Genomic DNA, 13756 nt, shown 5'->3' on the forward strand with positions numbered 1-13756 from the left:
CTCAGAGTCATGGGGGCCTGTCTTAGCTATCATAGGGCAACAGGTGAGGTACACCCCAGACAGGTGGGTGTGGCCAGCAGCTGAAATTTAGCAATAAATCAATGCAATATTTACACATTACAGTGTAGTAAAAAGGGGACTGTTCAAAAACAAACATACATATTACTAAACAAATGTTAAAATTCAAAGATAAACGTTATGATTATTTACGCTAAATAATAATATTAATCCATTTTATTTATAGCACCTTTAAGACCCTCAAGGTCACCTTACAATAGCACAGAACAGTAGAAACAGTACAATATAAAAATACATAAATAAAATTTAGACATAAGATAAATAAGAAAAAAAAACAAGCATGAAAGTTAGGGTAGGTAAAAAATGGAGATTCATGAGGTAGAGCATAAAGTATAAAATAATAGAGTAAACACTATATTTAGCTGGTTGGACTGCCCCCTCAGAGGAGGGGTCGCCTTATCTTAATGACCTTGTAGTACCATATCACCCTATTGGAGCACTTCGCTCTCACACTGCAGGCCTACTTGTTGTTCCTAGAGTATTTAAAAGTAGAATGGGAGGCAGAGCCTTCAGTTTTCAGGCCCCTCTTCTGTGGAACCAGCTTCCAGTTTGTACTGGAAATACGTTTGAACTAGCTGCGATGCTACAGGCTCAGGCTGCTGGGGACTTCCCATGATGCACCTGTCTCACATCTTTTCACTGTGGTTACACACCAAAGCAGACGTCTGCTTCTGTCGGAAGTCACTTCCTGTTAAAAGGGAGTTCTTCTTTCCCACTGTTGCCAAGTGCTGCTCAGATTGTTGGGGTCATCTCACAAGATAAAGCATTCTCAGACGATAGCTGATATGAGCCGGTGTTATATCAATAAAACACAGCTGAAATAAACCTGAACAACGAAGCCGACAGTGAGTCGGTCCACACAGACTCCCATGTTAAAACTTAAACACATTGCTTTGGTACCTACAGATAATTTCCACTTCATAACACCTGTATGGGGGGGAGACTGTTATAACCTACCTGTTTGCATTATTAGGGGTGTGGCTTCTGACTGACAGGTGGACAGAGAAACAAGCAGCTCTCTGTTAGGCTTCACCTGAGCTAACTGGAGTCCCTGAACTGGACCTCTTGAACGTGTTTGTGTTGTTGGAGCCTTTCAGCGCATTTTTAATGACATCATCTGACCAATAACACGGCTGCTGTGAGGTCACTGTACTAACAGACCATTCATGAGGTCTCAGTTTCAGCTTTGGTGACATTCTTGGATTTTAATTGGATGTTACTGACCATGGAATGTCACCTCTCTGGTGGGGAAGGAGCCTGAGTTAGTGCGTGAGGTTGAGAGGTTCCGGCTAGATACAGTCGGGCTCACCTCTACGCATGGCTTGGGCTCTGGAACCAGTCTCCTGGAGAGGGGCTGGACTCTGTCTCAGTCTGGAGTTGCCCCTGGTGAGAGGCGGCGGGCTGGGGTGGGTATTCTAATATCCCCTCGGCTTGCTGCCGGTACGTTGGGGTTCTTCCCGGTGAATGAGAGGGTTTGTTCCCTGCGCCTTAGGGTCGGGGAACGGGTCCTGACTGTCATCTCCGCTTATGCGCCGAGTGGCAGTTCAGAGTACCCAGCCAAGTTGCGGAGGGCTTTCACTTAGGTGGCCTCAGAATCTCTTCTCTGCTTTTCGCGGATGATGTGGTTCTGTTGGCTTCATTGGGTGAGGGCCTCCAGCTCACACTGGAACGGTTTGCAGCCGAGTGTGAAGCAGCGGGAATGAAGATCAGCACCTCCAAACGGACGCTGCACCGGTCCGTCGTGGAGAAGAGGGAGCTGAGCGTAAAAGCGAAGCTCTCAATTTACCGGTTGATCTACATCCCTACCCTCACCTATGGCCACGAGCTGTGGGTAGCGAAAGAACGAGCGGCAGAAACGAGCTTCCTCCGAAGGGTGGCTGGCCTCTCCCTTAGGGATAGGGTGAGAAGTTCAGCCATCCGGGAGGGGCTCAGAGTAGAGCTGCTGCTGCTCCACATCGAAAGGAGCCAGCTGAGGTGGTTCGGGCATCTGACGAGGATGCCTCCTAGGTGAGGTGTTCCAGGCCCCGGGGCAGACCCAGGACACGCTGGAGAGATTATATCTCTCGGCTGGTCTGGGAACGCCTTGGTGTTCCCCCGGATAAACTGGAGGAGGTGGCTGGGGAGTAGGACGGTCTGGGCTTCTCTGCTTGGGCTGCTGCCTCCGCGACCCGGCCCCAGATAAAGCGGATGAAGATGGATGGATGGATGTTACTGAGCACTGATTAGCAGGTATGTGTGTCTGTGTGAAGCTAGCGTGTCCAGATATGGTCTAGAAACAAAAACAACAACCTGTGGTGAAAACACACAGGAGATGATTCAACTTTATTCATAAAGTTTACGACATCATTTCCTGACGCCCGTCGCGAGCTGTAACCCGTCGAAGTGCTGCAGCGTCACACGAAGAACACAAAGAAATAGTTTCCAGGTCTCTGGCAACACATTTGTCTTTATTCTGAGTTTAAGATGTGTCAACATCCAGCATGACAAAAATTGTACAAAGTTCACAATTTATAAATGAAATATCACAGCAACTTGTGATCTCACACATTTATAGCAAAATTAAAATGTCAACAAATCCATGCTGTGTAGTACAAAAATAAATCAAACTTCAGTTCCACAGAGAGCACAATAGTTTATACAAAATCCTGTCTTTGTTGATGGTCACTGAACTCAACCTCCAACTAAATCAGCTGGCTCCGACTAAATAATAAACTCTGATGAATTCACAATAGTTTCTATGAAAGGTTCTAAATATGCGACGACCTCTTTGCGTTCCCTATAGATAGTCACAGATACTCTTTTTCAGGCTTGTTATTTATGTCCCAACGTCAGATGAGCAGCCGGTTTGTGCTTTAAAGTCCCTCCTCCATGTTCACTGGTAATGAGAATTAATTCAAAAACTGGTACTAGCTATTACTCTACTGAAGCGTTACTATATTGGCAAAAAGCTGCAGACACGATGCTGTGGAAAAAGGCGTACGCAGTCATGGATGATGGGAAGCAGAGTCCCGACAGAGGACGGTAAAGTACAATAGATGAGATTCGGTCAGGTGAACGACGACGAGCACCGTTGGCATTCGCTCTCGAGAAGGCAAATCCTGAACGTGAGCGCTAACGACTAGGACGACTAGGAGAAGGGAGGGGCGCGCACAGCGGCGTGGCCCCATTATTTTTTATTCAAACCTCGAACTGATTGACTATTTAACCATTTGTACAGTGATTAGATATAAAGTGCTGCGGGGGATAACTTCATCTTCCTAAAACAGAGCAAAAATGGCTGAATGTTTTTACACTCGATAGTAGCCTACAGCTAACTGCTATGGTTTGAACCAAGTCCCTGTTCTTCCTCTCTCAGTGGTACGAAATCCGATCGTGTGCCAGAGAGGTCACCTGGGAAATTGCACGCCGCCGTACGTAAGGATAATATCTTCAAGGACAAGTGCAAATAGTCTACTGGCACATAAGTGGGGACAGTGACCCTGTAAGTCCCGCTGTCATACTCTATAAATACTCTTTACAAAACCCTCGGAAACCCTCGCTTCAGGCTCTCGGGTACTGCTTTTAGCTTCTGTAAGAACATCAAAACATGGAAACGAAGGTGTCCCTGTGCAAAGTCGTACAGAAAAAAAGTGGAACTCATATACTTCTGCTCCTAAAACTCCACGTCCAGGTTCCCCCCTCCTTTTTTAAAAAGACTTTTTGTATTAAAAGATTTGTATAAAAATCAATATTTTACATTACAGGCTATATTAAAAAGATTCCTGTTACCCCGCTATGCTTATAAACAAGAGATTGCATATACCCAACCAACGTTTTTCCTTTGCAGATTGCATCGCCTCCCTGCTAGAAACCATAGTTCTGATATTGCAGAGACGTTTCCCACACGAGTCTCCAAATTGAGCAGATTTGATAGCAGAGAGCTCTCTGTAGGTCTTTTCTACTAATTAACGATGAGCATGTGAACATGACGCGTTCCCCTAGGACTCAATTGGCTCTCCTAGGTAACGGGATTTCCACCATCGGGTTTCCGTGTAATGATGTTTCCAATAGAACTGTTCATACATACATTCATACAAACATCAGGTCAGTTTCCTCTCCGGGTTCGTTTACAGCACCGATTTTAAAAATGCCCCCACCTGCAGCTGCACGTCTTTTCTTTAAAACAAAGCACAAACTTTTCTCGAGCATTGGCAGAAAATAAAGCGATCCGCAAAGCCAGTTCTTGTTCTGGAACAATCTACACGCAAGAAGAAGAAGAAGACGAAGAAGAAGAAGGAGGAGGAAAAAAACATTGAAAAGTCCAGAATCGTCCACAGGAGAAAAATCCTCCTCCATCGCTGCGTTTCGCTTCCACCGTCCACCTTTTTTTCCATCTCGAATGCTTCGTGGCCACGCGTTAAAAAGAGCTCACGTTCCGTTAGCGTTAGCTTACTGTTCAGAAATATACACTAAAAATGTGCATACATGAGCAGCTAGAAACATACATGACACTATGTGAGCTCATATGAAAACGTACAAAATGTGAATGTCCTCAAAAACCGATTCTCTCCCTCACAGCGAGACCCAGAAAGAAAAGAGAGAACGAAAAGCTCTTCCTACACTTAGAGCCTCGCAATTTTTTCAGAGAACAGAATTTAGAATATATAACACTTTAGTGCGCCGGACCGAGGAGATCAAACCATCGCTGCCTGTTTGTACGTGGATTCTGATTCGCCGCCCACACCTGCGGCGGGAACAAAAAGTCTCCCTTTGCTGATTGGTTGATTACACCTGGATCCCTTGGACGGCTTGCTTGATGTTTTCCAACAGTGCTTTGTTCTCGGGGCTCTGGTACTGCTCCTGGTTTGTGTACATGTCCGTCAGAGTGGTGACGTAGGCGTCAAAGTTCTGCTCGCTGATTGGCTCCTGCAGGAAAACAAAAAGCACCACATGGACACCGTCAGAGGCAAAAAATCATCAATCACTACAAACTCCATGTTAGAGTAAAACGCTGTTAACTCAAGGGCCGGAGTCCTGCAGGTTTTAATCTCACCCTGGGTCAGCACACCATCACCAGGCCTCTGGAGAACTTCAGGACATGCTGAGGAGGTCCTTTATCCATTTAAACCAGGACACATCTAAAACCTACAGAACCTGGAGCTCCCCACCCCTGTGCTAAAGCATCACTGGTACATGAGCACAAACAGAAGGAACACGGACACGTGAAGTACGGAAGCAAAGAAATGCCAAAACCACTCAACGCATCACAGACAGCTGCACACGCTCACTGCTGGACCTCCTCGTACATACGGACCAGGATGTGGATCCAGCTCTCCGTCAGACCTGTTCCTCTGCTCTTCGGTCCAGTTCTTATGTCATGTTCATACCTTAGCCTTTCCCTTCATTCAGACTGGCTTCCTGACAGTCGTTTCTCACTGAGATCATGTCTGATCAATCCAGATCATCTCTCAGGCCCTCTGTCAGGTTTCTGCTTGTTCCTCTCGTTCTTAAAGACGGATCATCAGCTAACTGCTCTTTAGGAATCACCTTGTTGGTACAAAAATACTGTTTTAGAGTCGGCTAAAGAAACAGGAACAAGTGTTTGTGTGACAGGCTGCTGGTAACAAAGTTAGGTCAGTGTTAGTTAATGATGATGATTGGGCAGATGGACTGAACTCAAAGAAAACGCTTCAGAAAGCAGAACTGTTGCTCATGAGCACTTCAAAAATGACAAGAGTCCTGCTCTCATAAACAATAAGTGGTGGCCCAAGACTTTTGCACAGTGCTGTAACTTCCTGTTCTTTGTAAAGCATGACAGCATGAAGACGTCAACCTTGTCATCGTTGCGTTGGAGGACACATCACTGGATGAAGCTCTCAGTCAGTTTAGCGTCTGCACTCATGCTTTAATGACATCATCTCCTCGCGTCAGCATCACGAGGATCAGGTGACGCTGAGGTCGAGAGGTGGCAGAGGTCCCAAATCCTCCTGCGGGCTGTTGATGATGGTGGAGTCCAACACTGGTTCCTCCAAAGTCTGTGTCCAGTGAGAATTCAGAGAAACTCGGGACCGGTCTCTGCAGGAACTTTTCCTGTAAGTCCGTCACATGAGAATGAAAGCTCTGTGGTTTAATAAATGAACAGCTCAAAGATTAGCGGGAGACTTTGTGAGTCCTTTCAGATGTTTCTTTCATGATGGAAAAAGCTGTTCGGGAGACTCGTCCATTGTTGTAGCTCACATGGCTGAGAGACAGACTGTTTCAGACTTCCTAAACTCTGAGACGCGGTGCTCTGACAGGTTTGGAGTAAAATCTGTGCCGGCAGACACAACCTGTGACTCATCATTGAGTTTCTTCCCCAGAACAGTTCGGCCGCATCGGCGCATCTCAGTCGGACACCGGAAGCTAGAGTTCATATATCTGACAAATCAACCAGTTCAAACTCGGCAGCCAAATGTTTCTGAAACCAACATTAAGGATTTAGTGCTGATAAAGAGTCACATTAAGGTGTTTAATCACTTTTCTTTGCTTCCATAACAACAGAAGTGCGTCAGACACGAAGCAGAGTGCAGCAGAGTGCAGCAGAGTGCATGAATCGCTGCTCACTTACTTGCTGGTGCATCTGTAAGCAGCTGTTAGTCCTCAGAGGCGGCTCTTTGTGCGTCAGTGGTTTCTGGAAGGAAAAGAGGGACAATCTCCTTTAAAATCCCTTTGAGAAACCAGTCTCACAATCAAACACTAGATGGCAGTATTTAACTGAGAAACAACACGAGCTGGTTTTCATTGGTGATTCTGCTGCAGTGCTGTGGACATTTTTCACCAGAGGAAATGTTTAAATGTAAAAGTTGATTTTATAAAATGCTCCAGTTTCACTCATTCCTCTGTCAGCGAAACGTGTTCGTTAAATAAAAGGATATGAGAGCAGTGTGATTACCATGAAACACTTTTTTAATCACTGAGAGCAAACAGATGAACATGTATATAAACGTACACTTTAATTCCTCCTAAACAATTAAACTAACAATAAAAGACAAAAACCTCAATATTTCAGTTCATGGAGACGCTGAGAGAAACTACCACTCCCCTTCGCTGTTTGGAGAGACAAGCAGCGTCCCACACTTCAGGCTAAGCAGCATGCACATTGGGCTGAGCTTAAATACACAGATAATGCTACGGTCAGCTTTAATCTGCAACTTGCTGGCTTGCCGTTCCTGGTGGCCCTTACCATATGAGGGAGCTGGACATTAGCTAAACTGTTAATCAGTGACTGGCTGAGGTTGGCCAGCTCATGCAGGAGAGATTCATTTTGCTGTTCAATCACCTTGTTTTCCTCTTCTATGGACTTCAAGTTGGACTCCATTGTTGTGATCTGCAGAGAGGGACGGTGCAGAGTTAGTGCACAGCGTCACGGGCAGCTACGCACCACTGCAGGATCGGCTCATACGAGGTGTGACCAGAAAGTTCTGCAAATCCACCTCGACAGCCTCCAGGGCTGAAAAACAAGCCGCAATTCCCCCAATGTCCACAGGAGGCGTAGTACCATTTACGCATTCATGCTACTTTCTGCACGTTTGAGGCTCAAGCTGCAGCGAAGGATCTACAGGTAGGAGGCCCAGGGGTGCACAAGGAGACGACCTTGAAGGGAAGGCTAAACGTTAATCAGGCGTGTAATGTTGGTGTTAAGCCGGGATTTGGTGAGGACACCTAAACAGTCCAGCCTGAGGGAGCCTTTTGCTTCTCTTTAATTTGGCCTCCAGTTCAGTGGTTTGCTGACTGATATCTGCACACGCAGGGGGAGGAGCTACGTGAGACGTATGTCCACTTTGACATGTGTTCCCCTCACTTCAAGATGATCGCCACCCCTTATTCTAGCATACCCACCTCTAAGTATTTGCAGGTAAATCTTATTAGATTGTCACTTCAAATTACACCTTTAGTTGGAGGCAGCATTACAGGAGGAGGTGCTCAAGGAGCTGATCCACTTCCCCAGAACCTTTTTAGCTCCGCCTCATGACCTCATAATCTCCATAACAACGTTTGGCTTTTGAGCTCTGAGGGGCGGAGCTGCAGAACTTTACAATCACACCCGGTACAGACAGGAAGCGACTCACCTGTGTTCTGAGTTTGATCATGTCTGCTTCCACTTGTGAATTCGATTCACTTAAGTCTTTGATTTCTTCATCCAGCTGTTTGATCTCCTCGTCGTGCTCCAGCCCTGCACACAAGGAGGGACTCTCAATCACATGAGCACCTTCTGTGTGGAATAATTAAAAAGTGTGCCGGACGCTCGGCGTGCGACCGCCTCCACCTACACCGCGTCAGCTCGTTTAAGCTAATTAAGACTCAACAACCTCACAGACACATTACAGCAAACCCAGCCCTGTTCCTCGGCTCCCCTCATTATTCACACCCACTCTCACACACACACACTCCTGATTGGTCCATTATGTGGAATTGGAAGTCTCTTCAGTAAATCGCTCCATGGCCGTGTTCCTGATTGGCTGTATTGTGTGTGTGAGTGGTAGCTGCCGTTACCGTTGCTGGCACGCTGCTGCTTTATTGTTAGCATTTCCACTCCGGAGAGCCTGGCTTTCCTCATGGCGGAGGTGGCACGCGGACAACCTGACAGACTGGAGGCAGCGACAAGAACAGGAAGCATTGTTTCAGTATATGATGGGCGCCACAGACACACACAGAGCGAGCCAACGCTCTCCACAGATGGAAAACACAACCCCCCCCCTCCCCCGACCCAGTGTGTTCTTCCTAAAGAAGAGACGCTCGTGCTGGTGTGGCAAACTTCAACCAAGCAGCAGCCTGCAGTTCCTGCAGCGTCCAGCAGAGGCTCCAGAAATAAACATGTTTACAGCCCACAGTGCTGTCATCTGAAGCCCGGCACATATTTAATATACTGTCAATCAATCAATCGATCAATCAATCAATCTTTATTGGCAGAATTTACGTCCATAGTTAAAAAAAACAACACAACATATAAACCTTAAAAAATGATAAAATATTTTTAAAGACATAAAACCATAATATACATAAAATACACAATTACATAAAAGAAATCAATAAATACACAAACTGGTGCTTCCTCAGACTGTCGATCTGTGAGCTGCTAACCTGTTAGCAGAGCCGTGCAAACGTCCAAACACCCACAGCTACAAACATCTGACTGACACGACCCCCTGTAGGTGTCCTACCAAGGATGCTCATTGCATCATTATATGCAACGTGCAGTTTCTGCACTGTCTGTAAGATGTCCACAAGGGAGCAGCATGTAGCGGTGTGCAATACGCTTTAAACAAAGCTACTGGAACTGGAACCGAACAGAAGCTGAGTTTGGACATAGAGCTTCCAGCGCTGTCTGTATATGTCATATAAGTGTAATTGGTTTCCATGCAAAAGCTAAAGGAAGTGCTAAAAACGTCCTGCAGTCAGACATGTAACCCCGTGAGTGACGCTCAGGCTATAAGCTCTCCATCTACGCTTGTCTCCTGACACATGTTTGCTTATTCACTGCGAGCTCTTTCTGCACACATGGAAGCTCGACCGCTGAGTTTTTGACTCATTCAGCAGTCGAGCTGTTTTTCCTACGGTGGAGATGAAACTGTGTTCGTCTGTGGCAGAAGTTCCCACAGGTTGCTCGGCCGTCCCCCTTCTGTCCGGTTCATCCTGAATCAGCTCAATGGGCTTTGTGTTTGCAGACTGTGCAGCTCTTCCATCGTCTGAAGCCTCCATCTGGTCCTGTTCTCCTAATGTTTTGTCTGTAGGACGCAGCCCTGCCTGACCCGCCTGTCTGCCTGCTTACTGTGTTTCCATCCACACTGCAGACCTGCAGACAGCACCGGCCTAATAACACATCACAGTGCTGCCTGTGTTTATCCATTTATGTAGGGACTTTCATGCACGTTCTTCTCCTTAAAGCTCCGCCCACACACCCCTGACTCACCTCCGATGCGTCAGGAAGCTTCCGCTGACGTGACCCGAGCCGTCGCAGCCCGGCGTCGGGCAGGACATGCCCTCCGTCTTCCCGGACTTCCACGTGAACTGAATGCCATTCAGGTATCCGTCCTTTTGCCTCTTGGCTGCGATGGGGCATCCGGACGCGCTTCTGTGGGACGCGTACTTCCCTGTCACATGACCCTGACCGTCACATCCCGGGACCGGACACCTGAGGGGGGGAAAAAAGCACATTTTCATCATACAGGAGATAACGTCCTCTCTGTGACCTGTGAGCCGGAGCTCGTGCTTCCTCAGCGGTGAATTGCTGAACAGCTGATGTTATTTTTCTGTTTTGCGTCTTTGCTTTCGCTCTGATTTAAACAAAGATACGATCATCTTATTTTAAAGCTGTCCCAGTGGCGGCTCTTATCGCGCGGGGGGGGGGAACAGTGTCAGTGCATCAACACCCGCGCTAATCAGATGCATCGAGGCAGTAAATTATTCCAAATGTCACAGCACGCACAACGGATTACGGCTAAAGCCGTGGACGTATCAGTTCTGTCTGCTTTTAGTTCAGCCTCATGGAAAACAGATAGAGGGAGGTTCACCGGCTTTCTGCACTGACAGGAATTTATTTCATTCATCTTTGTCTGTTCTGCCCAAAGCTTCCCCTGAAGTGATGGGACAGTCCTCTCACACATGCAGGACAGTCTGAACTTGTCAGACTGAGCTGCTTTACTAGTTTCTTTCTGAGGAGAAATATCTGATTAGATCTACAGCACCCCCCCAATCTGGGGCATATCTCGTTTCCCCGCCCCTTCATTCATTCCTCACATAAACTCTCCATCATGCCGTCTCAGTGAGCCTCACCGATAAGTGTGCATAAATCAGGAAGACGCTCTTGTTTGCAGCAGCTTGTCTTCCTCTTTCGGCACGCCCTGTAACCACGGAGCATCCTAACACGGTCAGCGTGAGCCGACTGTCCTCGCAATCCGGCAGAATGAGGAGCGTCGGAGTATTGTTTGTGCTCTGCACCACCAGAGAAATCAATGCAGCTGCAGAGCTGAGGCCAGAGAAGCACATCGCGGGATTCGGCTAAAGTCAATCAATCTCTCTGCCTCCGTCTCTTTGTCTTTCCTACCTGTGTGTGTCTGCAGGAGACTGCAGAACCTCCCCCAGCCTCCTGTGAACTCACACAACCCGCGCTCTCCGACTTTCTCCTTCACACTCCGGCACAAACTTTGCCCTCCGAGGACATTCGTCCTGTCAGAGCTCATACTGACTCCTGCTTACAGGAGGCGAGCAGCGGCACAGCTGTGCACGGCTCCTTTGCATCATTTAAAAGTCATTCATCACATCACGTGTCACGCGGGAAATATGTGGCGAGCAGAGCTGGTCCAGGAGGAGGAGTTATCACGGCGTTTCAGGGAGACAGAAGACAGATGATGAGTGTCTGTACTGCACCTGATAGGCTCCTGGTCCTCCTTGTTCTCTTTGCTGTGGATGATCTTTATCCCACTTTTCCTGGCACGCGGACACCCTGAAAGACTGTAGATAAATGACAGCGTTACAGAGAGGAGAGCGATCTGCAGGATTAATATGTGCACGGCGCGGCGGTGCTTTACCTTCTGTGTGAGGCGTAGTTGCCAGTGATATGTCCCGAACCGTCGCACCCTGGTGTCGGGCACCTGGGGCACAAAACACAAAAAGGGCTCAGGGCCTACGGCATCTCAGCTGCAACGTGCCACATTCATCTAAAGGAAAGAGCTGCGAGGTCTGCTTAAGACGGATGATCTGATTCATTCATTCATTTATGAAATTCCAGTGTTGCAAGGACAATATGTACAATGTTTACCGTTTATTAAAGAACAGTATCCTGAAATGCAACGAACTCTAACTGCTGGATTGGTGGACAGAGGCGGTTTCTCGCAAGTCAAGCCGATTTTTTTTTAAGGCATTTTTTCCAAAGTTGCAAAAGTATGACGTCACAACAATGTGATTGGTCACTTGCGATGTTGAACCTGGAACAACATTTATTATGATGATGTGGGAACAACAGCGACACGAGGTTATCAGATCGTGCGCTTCAGTGTCAGAAACTGCAGTTCCTCTAACGTCCACCGGAGGCTCTAAGAGCCAGCCAATCCCCATCCTTTCATAACGGCCGTGCTCAGCTTTTTAAATCACATCATCTGACCGATAACACAGCTGCCGAGAGGTTACCGTAGTAACTGAGCCGCCAACAAGTCCGAGCTGCAGTTTAGGTGAAATTCTGGGATGTTACTCAGCACTGATCAGCTCACCGTCCGGTGATATATCATATATAATATCATCCCTTGAGGGTTAGAGCAGATCCGCGTGCAGATGTGAGGACGTTACTGATCTTAATCCGGAGGCTTCTTTAACAATATTTACGTCTTTTTTTGCCATAAAATCTCTAAAATATGCGCCGAGCTCCTGCTGCTGTCGTTACGGCCTCACATTTAAATCACATGCACGTCTTTCCCACTCGGACCTCTTCAGTCCCCTCATCTCTTTCACTCAGGCCCTGCCTGCAAACCTCTCCGTCAGCAGCGCGTACATTTGTGTGAGCTCGACATACAAATCAAACGTGTGAGTGAATCATGTCACGCCTTACTTGAGCTCTTGCGCGTTGTTGGCCAGCATGCTTCGAATGCTTTTGTCAGCTAAAGGACAACCTGAGAGACTGGAAAATACAGCAGTGGAGCGTTAGTCACACAAGGATCAGGGAGGGAAAACTCCAACACTCCCACTACTGAAACACAACACAAGCAGCCTGCACTCACACTCCGCTCCAAAGCATGCACAGAAAACACACGATATCAACCAGGAAATGTAATAAAGCCATGATGCACGTGCAGGGAGCTGAGCTTTAACGTTAACCCTCTGAGTATTTGCGCCCGTGGCCAAAGGTTGGGTGCGGCGCTCGGCTCAAACGGGGCTGAAGGGCGTTTCCGGAAACTTTGCCGTGAGTTTCGATGTGGGGAATCCAAAAGCGTGAGCCTTCGCTCGCTCCGTGCACACACGTCCCACACTCAGCATTTCTGCTTCCACCTGCCGTCTCTGAATGCTTAGTCTGCATCACGCTGTGGGAAAGGCCTGGAGAACCGAATAACACCAGCTTAGACGGCTTTACGCACGGCCCATCGAGGGATGGCTTCATCCCGGGGTTTAGCTTAGGAAAATGTAGCCGATCTTTAATTAATTTCTAGTCTCTTCTTATTCCGTATTTCAGCCCCGCTTCAGCGTGACCGGTCAAATAGTCAAAGGGCTAACAGATCAGAGAGAGAGAGGGAGAGAGAGAGCCTACAGGTGTCTGACAGCATAGTCGAGGTAAGCTGAAAACAATAAAGAGAAATAGACTTAGAATCCACCAGGAGAAAAGGAAGTCACACCTTCGATGTGAGGCGAAATTGCTCGTCAAGTGACCACTTCCATCACACCCCGGTGTGGGACATCTGCCACCGGAAAAATAGACAGATTTATAAGCCCAAAGGGAAGGAGAAGGAAAAGTGAAAATTAGAGAAAAAGCGGGGGAGGGGGGTCGTTTCTGGTGTGTTCGGTTTTCATTGTTTCCAGTTTAGCTTCACTGTCTCTGCTTCACACTCCTGACATCTCCACACTGACGGCTGCCGCGTCCATAAAGCGTCTACCACAGCGCAGGATTTACCAGGTCTGAGATCAGCGTGGACACACGGACAACGCTGGGAAATAAAAGTCATAGAGCAAAGCCACT

At 47.5% G+C, this 13756-nt stretch overlaps 1 protein-coding gene across 9 annotated transcripts in view; it reads right to left on the reverse strand.

Annotated features, from left to right (window-relative positions):
• Positions 1 to 2513: 2513 nt before the first annotated feature.
• The window catches only part of myt1lb (myelin transcription factor 1-like, b), a 105958-nt gene continuing 94715 nt past the window's right edge, over positions 2514 to 13756 (reverse strand). For 3 of the 9 annotated variants that reach the window (XM_082516778.1, XM_082516779.1, XM_082516784.1), the window contains 9 exons: positions 12638 to 12706; positions 11625 to 11687; positions 11464 to 11547; positions 10007 to 10228; positions 8590 to 8684; positions 8166 to 8269; positions 7280 to 7423; positions 6665 to 6727; positions 2514 to 4983 (listed from right to left, as the gene is read on the reverse strand). In XM_082516778.1, coding sequence (XP_082372904.1) covers positions 4843 to 4983; positions 6665 to 6727; positions 7280 to 7423; positions 8166 to 8269; positions 8590 to 8684; positions 10007 to 10228; positions 11464 to 11547; positions 11625 to 11687; positions 12638 to 12706 — 985 coding nt within the window. In that variant the 3' untranslated portion in view covers positions 2514 to 4842. Of the gene's footprint in view, positions 4984 to 6664; positions 6728 to 7279; positions 7424 to 8165; positions 8270 to 8589; positions 8685 to 10006; positions 10229 to 11463; positions 11548 to 11624; positions 11688 to 12637; positions 12707 to 13415; positions 13479 to 13756 lie in introns of all 9 variants that reach the window. The other 6 variants (XM_082516783.1, XM_082516777.1, XM_082516782.1 and 3 more) reach the window with 4 other exon arrangements.

Source organism: Aulonocara stuartgranti (assembly GCF_965226115.1).
Source record: "Aulonocara stuartgranti genome assembly, chromosome: 19".
Classification (NCBI taxonomy): Eukaryota; Metazoa; Chordata; class Actinopteri; order Cichliformes; family Cichlidae; genus Aulonocara; species Aulonocara stuartgranti.